Source organism: Boeremia exigua (genome assembly GCF_020726555.1).
Source record: "Boeremia exigua strain MPI-SDFR-AT-0100 chromosome Unknown C7974scaffold_1, whole genome shotgun sequence".
NCBI lineage: Eukaryota > Fungi > Ascomycota > Dothideomycetes > Pleosporales > Didymellaceae > Boeremia > Boeremia exigua.
Window position 1 is genome coordinate 1,593,139 of NW_025763518.1, and position 12,780 is coordinate 1,605,918.

At 54.6% G+C, this 12,780-nt stretch overlaps 5 protein-coding genes across 5 annotated transcripts; 2 read left to right on the forward strand and 3 right to left on the reverse strand.

The window, feature by feature from the left end:
* Positions 1-1,248: 1,248 nt before the first annotated feature.
* On the forward strand, positions 1,249-1,979 carry C7974DRAFT_371207 (RmlC-like cupin domain-containing protein; the record flags this gene model as incomplete). The annotated part of the gene is made up of 2 exons (XM_046140005.1): positions 1,249-1,705; positions 1,753-1,979. 2 exons carry the CDS (start codon positions 1,249-1,251, stop codon positions 1,977-1,979), a joined length of 684 nt encoding a protein of 227 aa, XP_046002794.1.
* Positions 1,980-2,112: 133 nt separating this feature from the next.
* Positions 2,113-4,372, reverse strand: C7974DRAFT_439271 (uncharacterized protein; the record flags this gene model as incomplete). The annotated part of the gene is made up of 6 exons (XM_046145274.1): positions 2,113-3,198; positions 3,249-3,386; positions 3,439-3,975; positions 4,041-4,155; positions 4,259-4,299; positions 4,355-4,372. 6 exons carry the CDS (start codon positions 4,370-4,372, stop codon positions 2,245-2,247), a joined length of 1,803 nt encoding a protein of 600 aa, XP_046002795.1. The 3' UTR covers positions 2,113-2,244.
* A 2,794-nt stretch (positions 4,373-7,166) lies between these two features.
* C7974DRAFT_13219 (S-adenosyl-L-methionine-dependent methyltransferase) lies at positions 7,167-8,537 on the reverse strand. Its single transcript, XM_046135404.1, has one exon. It carries the CDS (start codon positions 8,474-8,476, stop codon positions 7,331-7,333), a length of 1,146 nt encoding a protein of 381 aa, XP_046002796.1. The 5' UTR covers positions 8,477-8,537; the 3' UTR covers positions 7,167-7,330.
* Positions 8,538-9,104: 567 nt separating this feature from the next.
* Positions 9,105-10,754, forward strand: C7974DRAFT_407757 (DNA-lyase; the record flags this gene model as incomplete). The annotated part of the gene is made up of 3 exons (XM_046143261.1): positions 9,105-9,519; positions 9,595-9,631; positions 9,677-10,754. The coding sequence occupies 3 exons, from the start codon at positions 9,105-9,107 to the stop codon at positions 10,752-10,754; spliced, it is 1,530 nt and encodes a 509-aa protein (XP_046002797.1).
* Positions 10,541-12,764, reverse strand: C7974DRAFT_382788 (uncharacterized protein). The gene is made up of 3 exons (XM_046140710.1): positions 12,525-12,764; positions 11,032-12,468; positions 10,541-10,981 (listed from the first exon to the last, which is right to left on the reverse strand). The coding sequence occupies exons 1-3, from the start codon at positions 12,645-12,647 to the stop codon at positions 10,892-10,894; spliced, it is 1,650 nt and encodes a 549-aa protein (XP_046002798.1). The 5' UTR covers positions 12,648-12,764; the 3' UTR covers positions 10,541-10,891.
* Between the last annotated feature and the right edge of the window lie 16 nt (positions 12,765-12,780).

Consider the following 12,780-nt stretch of genomic DNA (forward strand, 5'->3'; position numbering starts at 1 on the left):
AGGCGACCGAGCAGGAACGGTCGATGCAACGACGCCACAACGCGATTGGCAAGCGCCATAACTACCCATCGTGTCACCTACCGCTGTGTGTCCCAGAGTCGACGTTCCACTTTCAAGGTCTTCACGTGAACGAATATCCGTTGGCCAAGCCGTAACGGCGCCCGTGACAGAACGCATGCGTCCACAGGAACCACCACTCAGTGTCACGCATTGCGACAACCACATCCAGGCAGCTGTGCAATGCAACGTACCAACGTGCTCACAACAGGGGTGTTAGGGCTCGATGTCGTAGATCCAACTTTAGCACCAGCTAGGTACAGTGCCTCTAATCTTCACTCTGTCTCTTACCCCCTTCATGAACGCCCCTGTTGACTCTAACCTTAACAGTCCCCGGATTCTTTCATGTACAACACCACCCTTTAAATTGGCCAGCCGATTGCTTGAAATTTCTGGACTCGTGATTGCTCGATGTCAATCACGCGCTTGTAACCAACACTAGGGATACGCGGGTTCGTGCATGCCTCACATCGCCAGTCTTGCCTCGGTTGAGATCTTCAGCCCATCAATCAGCATGGACTCGACACGCATTTCATGAAACCAGTTCTTCTGTGCGCACGGTTAGTGTTGCAGCTACCACAATCGGCCCGCTGACCGGGTTCGGAGGATGTGAGACGGGTCAAGGTACTTAGGTACCTAACAAGCATCGGCAGTGGGTCAGACCGTAATATTACTTCTGATCTCGATTCAGATCTTCCTGTATTGTTTCTAAGTCTATATAGATGTCCAACCACGGGAAGTCTGAAAAAGCGGAAGAAAGCCGGTTGCTGCAGCTTGCGTACAGAGCATCTTGTCTGTTCGAAGGCGCGCAATGAGTGGCCATTGTTCCAGGGGCGCCCCTCCATGGCAGAGTAACAGTGGCTGAAAAGATTACGACAGACTGGAGGGGGCGGTCAGCAGCCATGTTGATGCTTTGCGTAGAGCATGTTGGCAGCCTTGCGCTTGGAAGCGATTATATATACCGCTCTCTCGCAACGGATACACAGCGCAATTGATCTTCCCATTGTCAAACGATCACCTGCATGTCAAGATTCTTGCTCATCTGAATACAAGATTGTCTCTCGCTACACACTTCGTGCTTGTAGTACAAAGATACCGAGTTCTACCAGAGCAACACAAGCTCCCACAGTGGGTTTAAAGACCACTCTTGATCTTCTCCGATTCCAACCTTCATCTCGAAGCTACAACACGATGTACACACCTGTTGTTCTTCTCACTTCTCTCCTCTCCCTCATAACCTCGACAAGCGCTGCCAAATCGCTCAACCCAAATCTAAATGCCATGCTCAAGATGGCAGCAACCAACTATGACCGACATGTGATCCTTGCCAAGGACACTGATTGGTACTACGACTTCTTCAACCACCAAGACTTCAACGATCAAGTTGGATCCGTCATCACCGCCGACGCTGCCACCTTCCCAGCACTCACAGGCCTCGGCATCAGCTATGCTCTACTGAAGCTTGGACCTTGCAGCATGCTACCGCCGCACTTCCATCAGCGCGCACACAACCTCGTGATCGCGATTACGGGAAACACAACGAGTTGGATGGTCAACGAGAACGGCGTACGTCCGGTGAAGGTGGACATTTTACCTTTCCGCGCGACAATATTTCCTCAAGGCAGCTTGCATACGATGCAGAACAATGGTGGGTCCTCCACAGCCAGTATTTGGACGTGTGCTAACAGACCGCAGGCTGCGAGCCGGCTCTTCTTCTGAGTGCGCTGAACAGCGATGACAGTGGAACGCTTAATGCTCTCAACGGTGTCTGGGCTTTTCCTGATATGATGAAGCAGGCTGCATTTGGCGACCAGAACTTCGACTCTGCAAAGATGGGCAAAGGTATTCCAGATGTTGGTACTGGCGCAGTGAGGGGCAGTTATGAATGCCGGAAGAGATGTGGGATTGAGTACGGAAAGTAGTAGGTTCAGTGTTGGCGAATATCGGTATTGTCCCAGCGCGTTTCAAATTGGAAGCTGGAGACGAACCTGCTTTTACGAAGTGACGATGTACAAGTAGCGAATAATTCTTACAGTCTATATTGGGTATTTGTCATAAAACGATCGGTTGTCAGTGACTGCCAGACACTGATGTAAGCTCAAGTGACTCCGGGCGCCTCTTTTCCATTCCTGTCCATCTATAAAAATCATCAACACCCAACAAGGGTCTAGAGTGTCGTGAGCGTGGCTACTGCGCTTCTTTCATGACACTCACATTAGAGAAGAGGGTGCTCTGACCGTCACCAGTAAGCTTCCCACTCATCATCCTAATCACTTCATCGGTCCATTGGAAGGCTGCAGCGTCTACACGTTGGTAATCCAGTAACGCATTTAGCCCTTTCAAGATCCATTCTTGTATTCTGGGAGTGACGTATTCGTATGCCATGACGAAGCTGAACGATGTGTGTAGCGCGCCAATCGGTTTCGTTGCCCATGCTTCTTCCCATGTCTTGCAGATCTCAAGTGCTAGAGATCGGCTTTCTGCCTCAAGAATGCCAATGATAGGATCAGAGGGCGGAAGCAGCTTTATCAGATACTCGTTCACCATGATACAGAGCGCCCAGAAGCTGTTGTATCCGACATTGTCGCGCCAGCTACTGAAGTGATAGGCAGTCGCTATGGGATTGCCCTCTTCAACACTGGGCAGTTCGGTGACTGTTGTGCCATTGTTGAACTTGGCATTCATATTGATACCCAACGCACAGAACGTGCTTCTCAGGTTCTGAACCTTGCAGAGCACATCTTCGCGCGCGGATATGTAAGCCAGAGGCACGCCGCCATTGGGCAACCCCTCATTGCGTAGTTCTGACGGAAACTCGATATTGTCGAAACTGTCAACTGAGTAATCGAGCGAAGGGCAGGTGGTAGGTGGACTACGACTAAGCTCGAGGTCGAATTGAAGATCAAGATTGGGATCGACGCACGAATCATTACGCGTACTTTTAGCTGTGTTTTCAAACGTGATGCAGTCGGTGTTCAGCTGTTTCAAGTCTTTGAGTATGGCTGGTAGCTGCGCAAAAGCCCGGAGGAGATCAGTGTGTAGTCGTTCGTCGAAGCCGAGTCCACTGTGATCGAAGGCAACATCTCGCCACTCCGGCGCAGCAAGAAAGCATGGCTCTCGTTCGTAACAAGCAGAAACAATCTGAAAGTCATGAGCAACATGTCGGTGAATGAACAAAATCAAGCACTTACAATGCCACCTCTGTTGAATCGTAGTATGTCCTTTGCAAAAGGATCGTCGAATTGTCTGGGACCTTGGAGCTCCATAAGCCGACCCGCCCCGCCGACATGAGCCAGGTACCGATTCCCCTTTCGAGGTCCCGCTAATGCCTAACAGATAGGTCAATTTTAAGAAGGCTGACGACGGTAGGGTACAACGTACTTCAACAAGCCCGAGGAGAACAGAAGCGCAAAGCGTGTTCGTGGACATTCCTTCTTGAGAGTCGTCCAGACAGTTTTGCAGCATCTTAATCGCTCGTAGATACAGATTGATGCTGGCGATATCATTCAAGGTCTTTTTGTACATGAGAGAGGCGTGAGTGTTGATGAGTACAGCCACTGCAGCATCGAGAGCCGGACTATGACCAATCCTAGCTGGAACTTCTTGAATGAAAGGACCGAAGAGAGACATCTGGAGCCCTATGCAACCCGCACTTGTTGCAGCTATCAGGGCACGAGAGAGCTCATGTTGTTGAGATGGTGATGGCTGTCGAAGTAAAGGCAATCGAGGAGAACGAGATCGGCTGAGGCTTGCTGAGCGCGTCGAAGCTGATCGCCCTGCGAGTTTTCTTTGATGGGGTGTGTCTCTTTGTGGCGATATCCTGAACTTGTGTGATGTTGAGCCGTCTGCGAAAGCAGTTTGGTGAACCTGGGTCAAATATCGCCGATTGTGATCTGTCGCACTATCAATGTCTGGTTTCTACAAGAACCAATGAGTGTACCTGGTACGACCGCTTGGCCTTTGGCAGCTTGTACACTATTCACACCTGAGATAAGGCTAGGTCCGAGGTCCTTGAAAGTATGTCGTGCCGGAGGACCCGGACAGCATTTACTGTTCTTCTGACAGTTGAGGCATGTTGGCCAGGTTTCGTCTTGAGTGCTATTAGAAAATGGCCATGAGCATCTGCTGATCCGTTGTAGCACATGTCGTACCGCACTCTACCCAAAGTTAGTCTCGTTGTTTCACAGACAGAATAACACACTTACTGATCTTTCGCTTCCTACATATCAGACACCCTGTGGACTATTTCGCTGGGGTCAGCCAGGGGGGCCGACTTTATTGCTTGTAGCATACGTACCTTAGGCACTCCGACCATCTTGCCAATCAAAGCTACAACACGGACGAAGCTTTCGGTCGGAACTACAGTTCGGCGACAACAAGACGGCAGAGGTGTCAACGAGTATGCGACTTGTAGGTATGATGCACTACCCAGGAACGATGGCCCCTCCCGTTGTGGCTAACGGACAGGGTCCTAACGACGGGTAAAGCTTAGCTCGGAGTCCAAGCGTGTAGGGCTGGCCCTGGACACCGATGCTGGAGTTCGGAGTGCAGAGTCCCACCTGAAGATGTTCAGAGATCACATGTTCGCAGCATGACTCCTGAACGGGAAAGCGGCAATGCCAAGACAAGAATTGACGCCGAAACGTCCACCGCAGACAGCGAGGAACAAATTGCAAGACTTTGAGCACGTCTAGAGGTGATCTCACATGATAATGAAAAGCGTCGTTATGAGACGGCAGGGAAGCGGCTGCTGTGCCGACCCGTCGAACGACACGTGATCATTCACGCTTTCCCGTTCTCAAAACTAGCTCCTGACCAACTCAACCGCCTTTTGAGCGTCAACACCCTTCTGGATAGCTGCAATGTTCTCGACCTTCTGCCCCTGGCAGTTATTGGATCGGACCCTTCCGCTGACTAGCTTGCTATAACGGTCCACTGTCCGTCTTGTCCGTACCAAATTTCAACTCCCACCCGGCGGTTCATTGGCTGGCCTGCTCTTCAAAGCGTTACCCGGAGCGCCCTAATACCTCAAGCTCAGAAGCTTGCAAGCTGGCATACCCAACGGCTATCGCGGCCTGTCATATCTCGGAGCACTTCTCCAATCGCGATATCCCTGCATGGCTACCTCCGTGGCTATCTTCTACTCCAGGTCTAGCAAATGCACACTTACTTATTTTCACTGTCGCCAGCATATGCCAGCAGCTACAGCGGTGGTCGAAAAATACGTTGACTTATCACAGCGTTGGAATAACCCTGCTCCTGTTCTATGGGATCAGCTGGCACCTGCTTGATGACCAGCACGTCCACAGTATATGACAGCGTAGTCTAAGTTGATATCAATCACATCGCCTTGATATTTATAGCGACCTAATTACGGCTCCTTCTCGGCAAGCGCGCAACCTATTGATAGACTTAGGTTCGGTGCCCAGAGGTGTAGAAGGCTTTATATCACCGAATAAACAGTTTAGCTTCGCTGTACAGCCTTATTGGGACTCACTCGAGGCATTATCACTCGCCAATATCGTAATGCACAAGTATCTTGCCTGTCGCTGTGCATTGGATCGTCAAGGAAGCTTTCTTGTAAATGTATCACGCTGCCCGCCAGTTGTGTAGAACGACAGCGAAGTCCTCCGGTCTAGATCCTACGGTCGTTTACTTCTTCCCCTTCGGCCCTGCGTGGCCTGGTTTGTCAATCGTCAATCTGCATAATGCGCGATCCTATCTGTCGGGATCCAACTGTTCCGAGCACAGCGGCATGGTTCCTGCAGAAGCTTGAGAACTCAAGCTTTGTGACAGCCACTGCATGAGCCGCGTACAATAATAGGTACAACTCTACAGTTGTCCTTCTAAGTGGCCCGCATTGCCCCGCGTCCTCGCTTGTGGAAACGTACCACCCGGTCACTATGTGGTAATCACAGCAATTCTCACCGATCCTCCTTCCAGTCCCCTTCGTTTGTGATCCGGGTGCGTGAGTGTTCAACTTGCATATGCAACTCGTCAACCGCTCCGAATCGCGTACCGATTTTCCACCATTGACCTAGTCCAAACATCAAACGAAGGATTCCGTCCAAGCATTGAACAAAGCCTGATGCCAGTCTATAGGTCATCAAATTTAGTTCAACGCTGTACGCGTACACCACGCACTGCTTGGCATTCGAATAGCTGCTTGGTTCATGCATGACTGACGGTTGATGCCTATTCATGCAAGATCCTTCTCTAGATAGAGCCTTTAATTTTGCGTTTCATGGAGCATTCGGTCTCACCGAGCCGCCCTCGTATGACTTCGAGCGCCAGTGGGCGTTGACTTAACCTCGTCGTTCCTCACTTCACCATGGACGTGCCGCGTCTTAGGCGCGCCATGCGCCCTGACTCACGTAGTGTTCCATCGATTACATTCTAGAGTGTAAACCATCACATATCGATCCGCCACTTGCGTGGGTCCACATCTCCACAGTGGAACTATCTGATCGAGGTGCCGTGGAAGCGAGGTTCCGAAATCGCAGCTAACTCTGCCATGAAAGACTGCGGGATACTCTTAGGGCCAGGCCGAGACAATCTGAGGCTGGATTGTACAGTACTGGGATCGCACATTTCAAGTAACTCAAAATACAAACACTGCCATCATTCTTCAGAATCACATATACACCTGTACCTTTCTGCTGTCACCGTTCTTAGGATGTCTGCAACAAATCAAGGAACCAAGCTTGCACAACTTCAAACCGACGTTGCTCAGCAGACAAAGACCAATGTGAACGGGTCTTCTGAAGCCGTTGCAGCTAAGGTATTGACACCGCACAGGACTTCTCGCCTCAACCGTCCAATCACGAACTATACGAGCCGAGAACTGCGAATCAGAACGGGAGTTGCGAAGGGTATCGGCCAATTACCAAACCGGAGCGAACAGCACAGGCTACAGATGGAGAAATATGGACAGGCACTTTCTTGATCATGTGATTGCGAGAAGCTGTGATAAGTATGACACGATCAGTGTAGACTAGAAGCTAAACCTAGGTAAATTGAGGTTGCAGAATGGTTAGCACGGAGTAGAAGAAGATCAACTAACGTTTCAACTGTCATCGCATTGAACACGCAAGACTTGACAATATCGTGTGGCAACAGTATTATGCAGCTCTGTGACAGAGTGCAAACCAGATCCATCCTCGTAATTGAAGATTGTACATACAACGCCATGCTTTTTGGTATACCCCGACGCCAACACTCATGCCCACCCCAAGAACGCCATGCAAATGCTCTTCTCATCTGATACCGCCATCTAGCTGAAGTGGATGCCCTCCTGGTTGAACGAATACAACAATTTCAAAAAGTCGCCCTCGTCGCACAACCTCGGTCGCTTGTCGGCGAGCTTGGTATCGTCCTCGAGGACCTTGCGCACCTTCTCGCGCACCAGCTCGCTGAGACGCCCCTTCTTCTTGCGGTGCATGCCCTTCTCGTGCTTCTTCCGCGACTCGGACTGCAGCTGCCTGAAGAAATCGGGCAGCTCATCGTCCGGCTCGTCGGGGTCGGAGAAGCCCTTGAAGTCGTCGTCGTCGATGTCCATGGTATCGGGTTCTGCGGCCATCTCGTCGGCGTCGAGCGGCGTGTCGTCGATCTCAATGTTGTTCTGGGCGCAGAAAAGACGGTAGTTCTGCGTGAGGAGCTCCAGGACGGCGGTGGTGCCGAGGAAGGCGGCGCGCAGCGTGCGGTTCTTGCGTACGAATGCGATGCGCAGGAGGCCGTCCCACTCTTCGTATGCGATCTGGGGGCGCGGGTTCTTCGGCTCGATGCGCACAACGTTGGACTCGACCAGTGGCGGCGGGTTGAAGTTGTTACGCCCGACTTTCATAATGTGCGAGACCTTGGACCACATCTGCACGTTGACTGAGAGACGGGAGTACAGCTTCTCGCCTGGTTTGGCGAACAGACGCATGGCGAATTCACGCTGAAACATGAGAATGCAGCTTCTGGGTGGGTGTGGCAAGCTCAACAGCTTGAAGACGAGGGGCGACGAAATCTGGTAGGGCGTGTTGGATATGCAGACGTCGAAGCGAGGGAGCTCCGTCTTGATCACATCGCCGAGCATGACCTTCAGTCGCTTTCCCTCCGGTGTACCTTGTACACGCTTTGTCAACTCAGCAGCCATTCGAGGATCCATTTCCACAGCTGTAACAGCCTTCGCAGCCTTGAGGATCAGGACCGTCAAGTTTCCTGTTCCGGGACCGACTTCGAGGACGTGATCGGATTGTTTGAGATGCGCTTTTTGTACGATTGCAGCTGCCACACCGGGGTTTTTGAGCAAATGCTGACCGAGGTCTTTGTCCATCTTGAATATCGAGTGCGCGGCGGATTGTTTGGCGGAGGGCTTGGAGTACGGCGTGGCGTCGCCAGCGCCGGAGGCGTGCTTTCGCTTGTCCTTTGGCATCGTGGGAATTGCAGTTGTGTAGGACGTCGAGCTGTGTGAACGTTAGGCGTCGTGTTGGTGGGATGGTGCAATAATTTTTGGTGTTGTCTTATCGATAAAGACAGGCCAAAAGGGTCCAATCCGCGGGGAGATCCACACGTGCTTTCGCGAATGCCACGCGGGTGACGTTTGACCGAGTCGCGGTCCGTTCCTGCATCAAAATCTGGACAACCAGAGTCTGCTCATCTGTATGAAGACTCAATTTATGCAGAGTAATGTTTTGTTGAAGTCATTGTCGACACCTCGCTCTTTGCTGACTTTCGCGCATCTTGGATTGTCATCACTGTCTCGAGTACGCGCCGAGCACCTTCCATTCACTTCCTGCACCGACTTCGACGCTCGTTTCCCATCCGTGCAACGTTCTCAAAGCAGAAGTCTTCCTCTAGCTACTAAAGCTCTGTCAAATCTACAACTGTGGCAAGCTTCGCTTCGGCCGACGACCTTCACTTTGCACAGCTCTCACTTTCACCAGTCCGTTTGTCGCCTAGCTGCCTCTCACTTCAACCTACCACCTCACCTCACCAGACCCGCTTCCATACATACTTTTGCCACGCCCGCGACACAAACTCACTTACCGAATACATTGACAATGGCAAAGAAGATCGCCGAAGACTCAGACTCTTCCCTGTCTCCGGCCCCAGAGGAAGTGACAGCTCCCGAGGCTGTCAAGGCTGCGGCCAATGGCAAGAAGCGCAAAGCCGAACCCATCGTCACGACTACAGCGAAACCCACAAAGCGCACCAAGAAAGCTCCTGCAGAGGTCAAGGAGGACGAAGAGGTAGCAGCTGAGACACCTCGCAAGAAGCGTGCTGCCGCCAGCAAAGTGAAGTACGAAGAAAGTGCAGACGAGGATGAGAGTGCAAACAAGACTGTAACTGTAGTCGAGAAGACCGTCAAGAAGAGGGCCCCCCGTGCGAAGAAGAGCAAGGAGCCAGAGGCACCGCTTGAAGAGCGCACTGTCGACACCAAACTTCGCATTGGCGCCCACGTCAGTGTCGCTGGAGGTTAGTTCTATTCACCCTCACCCCAAACAACACAAGAGAACACAGACTAACGCGGCCCTGGCGACCGCCGGTTAGGGGTTCATAATGCCATTAATAATGTATTGCACATAGGGTATGTTCACGCTCCTCCTTATACCAACCCGACTAACCCCAGCAGTGCCAATGCATTCGCCATGTTCATGAAGAACCAGCGCAAGTGGGAGAACCCGGATATGGACCCAGCACACGCCACGCTCTTTATCGACGGCTGCAAAGCCCACAACATCGACGTTGCGCACTCCTGCCTCCCCCACGGCTCTTACCTCGTCAACCTCGCGCACCCGGACGCCGAGCGCAAAAAACAAGCCTACGACTGCTTCCAAAACGACCTCGTTCGCTGCCACACCCTCGGCATCAAGTTGTACAACTTCCACCCGGGCAACGCCAACGCCACAACCCGCGAGGAAGGCATCCGCCTGATCGCCGCGAACCTGAACCAAGCCCACGCCGACCCTGCCACGGGCGCCGTCATCACGGTCCTCGAAACCATGGCATCGCAGGGCAACACGATCGGCGGCACGTTCGAGGACCTGGCGGCCATCATCGCGCTCGTGCACGACAAATCCCGCGTCGGCGTGTGCCTCGACACGTGCCACGTGTTCGCCGCGGGCTACGACCTGCGCTCGCCCGCCAGCTACGCCGCGGTGCTGCAGCAGTTCGACGACACCATCGGCCTGCACTATCTGCGCGCGCTGCACGTCAACGACTCCAAGGCGCCGCTGGCGAGCTACCGCGACCTGCACGCGCGCCTGGGCACGGGGTACCTGGGGCTCCGCGCGTTCCACAACCTGGTCAACGACGCGCGGATGCACGGGCTGCCGATGGTGTTGGAGACGCCTGCGGAGCGGGTGGACGCGAGTGGGAAGAAGGTCGAGGACAAGGGGGTGTGGGCGCGCGAGATCAAGATGCTGGAGCGGCTGGTGGGGATGGATGTTGAGAGCGAGGAGTTTTTGGAGCTGGAGAAGGGTTTGTTTGAGGAGGGGGTGGGCGAGAGGGAGAGGGTTGGCGGGCAGGTGGAGCGGAAGAAGGAGAAGGATGCTAAGCCGAAGGCGGTGCGGAAGAAGAAAGAGGATGTGGAGTTGAAGACGGAGGATGTGGATGCGGAGGAGGATGTAAAGCCGAAGAGAGCTGCGCCGAAGAGGAAGGCTGCGGCTAAGAAGAAGGTCGAGAGCGAGGAGGAGGATGACGAGGAGTGAGGGTGGTGTCTTGAGACAACGGGTTTCACGTTCAGACTCTTGGGAGCGCGGTGCTTGATCGACGGGCCAAGCCCAACTCCAGGTATATTGACTTTTCTCTACTATACCCCTCTCTAAATCTATGTACGAATAACCCCCTACATCTCGGCCTCGAACGCCCGCACCACCTGCCCCTTATCTTGCAGGAAGTCCTTGACGTCCTTGACGGTATACTCGCCGCGGTGGAACTACATGCATTAGCAAACGCCCCAACACAATTATCCTCACAGCAACTCACCATGCCCGCGCCCAGCGCCGCATCTGTGCGCGTCTTCGCAAACACCTCGTCGAAGTGACCCGGGTTGCCGGCGCCACTGCTCGCGATGACCGGGATCTTGATGGCGGCCTTGACGTCGTCGATCAGCTCGAGGTCGAAGCCGCTGTTGCTGCCGTCCTTGTCGATGCAGTTGAGCAGGATCTCGCCGGCGCCCATGGCCTCGACGGCCTGGACCAGCTGGCGCACGTCGAAGTCGCGGCCCTCGCGGCCGCCCTTGATGGTGCACTGGTACCAGCAGTACTGCTCGCCGTTGGGGCCGGGCGTGGCGGTCTGGATGGTGTGGTGCGGGGTGGCGTCGGGCGAGGCGACGTAGATGCGCTTGGGGTCGACGCTGATGACGACGGCCTGGTTGCCGTAGGCGGACGAAATGGTCTCGATGGCTGTGGTGCCGGCGAGCTTCTTGCCGCGGGCGTAGTACTCTTCTGCGGCTGTGACGGCGTCGGAGCCGATGCTGACTTTGTCGGCGCCCGACTTGAAGTACATGGTTGCGATGTCGAGGGCGGAGATCTTGGAGCCGTCTGTGTCGACGGTGTCGCGGATGCCGCCGCCAATGGTCAGAGGCACGAACACGGTCTCGCTAGTTTGGCGCAGGATCTCGAGCATGGGTGTGTCGGCGACGGGGCAATTGCGGAAGGAGGTGATGTTGAGGAAGGTGACCTCGTCGGCGCCCTGCTCGTAGTACTTCTTAGCCATCTCGACGGGCTTGCCGAGGTTGCGCACTCCAGCGTTGCCGTCTTTTTCTCGGACGTCGTACTGGTCACCCTTTGTGACGACCAGATCGCCCTGGTCGTTTGTCCGCACGTCCAGACACGCGATGACGCGCCGTGTCAGACCCTCCTTTGTGTCGGCGGCCGACGGCACCTCTGGCAGCTTCTGCGACCTCTGCCCGTCCAGGAAGGCCCTGAGCACGCGCAGGCCGGCGGCACCGCTCTTCTCGGGGTGGAACTGCGTCGCCATGATGTTGTCCTTGGCCACTGCGCCGATGAACTCCTCGCCGCCGTAGCGCGCCGTGGCGACCTGCCAGCCGGCCTTCTCGAGCTTGCCCTCCTCGTAGGGCACGGCGTAGGAGTGGACGTAGTAGTACTTGGACGTCGGCCGCAGCCCGAAGAGCGACTCGTCGGTGACGTCGCCGGGGCGCGAGGTGTTGGCGCTGTTCCAGCCAATGTGCGGCACGCTCTTGTCGGCGTCGTCGAACTTGCGCAGGCTCGCGGGGACGATGCCGAGACCCTCGACACTGCTGTCCTCCTCCGAACGCTCAAACAGGGCCTGCATGCCGACGCATATCCCCATGAACGGCTTGCCGGCGCGGATGTGGGCGCGGACGGGCTCGACGTAGCCGGCGGCGGCGAGCTCGCTCATGCAGTGGCCGAAGTGGCCAACACCAGGGATGATGAGTTTCTACGCGGCGTCTGCATCAGCGCGGGTCAATTGGCGGTGCGCGCATGGGGGCGTACATCTGCGGCGGGCACGTCGGCGGGCGACTTGACCCACACGACTGTGTAGCCAACCTTCTCGATGGCATTGACGAGCGAGCGGACGTTGCCGGCAACGTAGTCGAGCAGGTGGACGGTCGGCATGGCGTGTGTGTGGTGTACAGTATCGTGTACGGTGACTGTGAAGAAGCAGCGCCGCGCAAGAGTCACCGCGCCCACACCTTGACTCAAAAGTTTCGCAGCATCTCAGGGCCCGCGGAGGGGCCATGACGGCAGC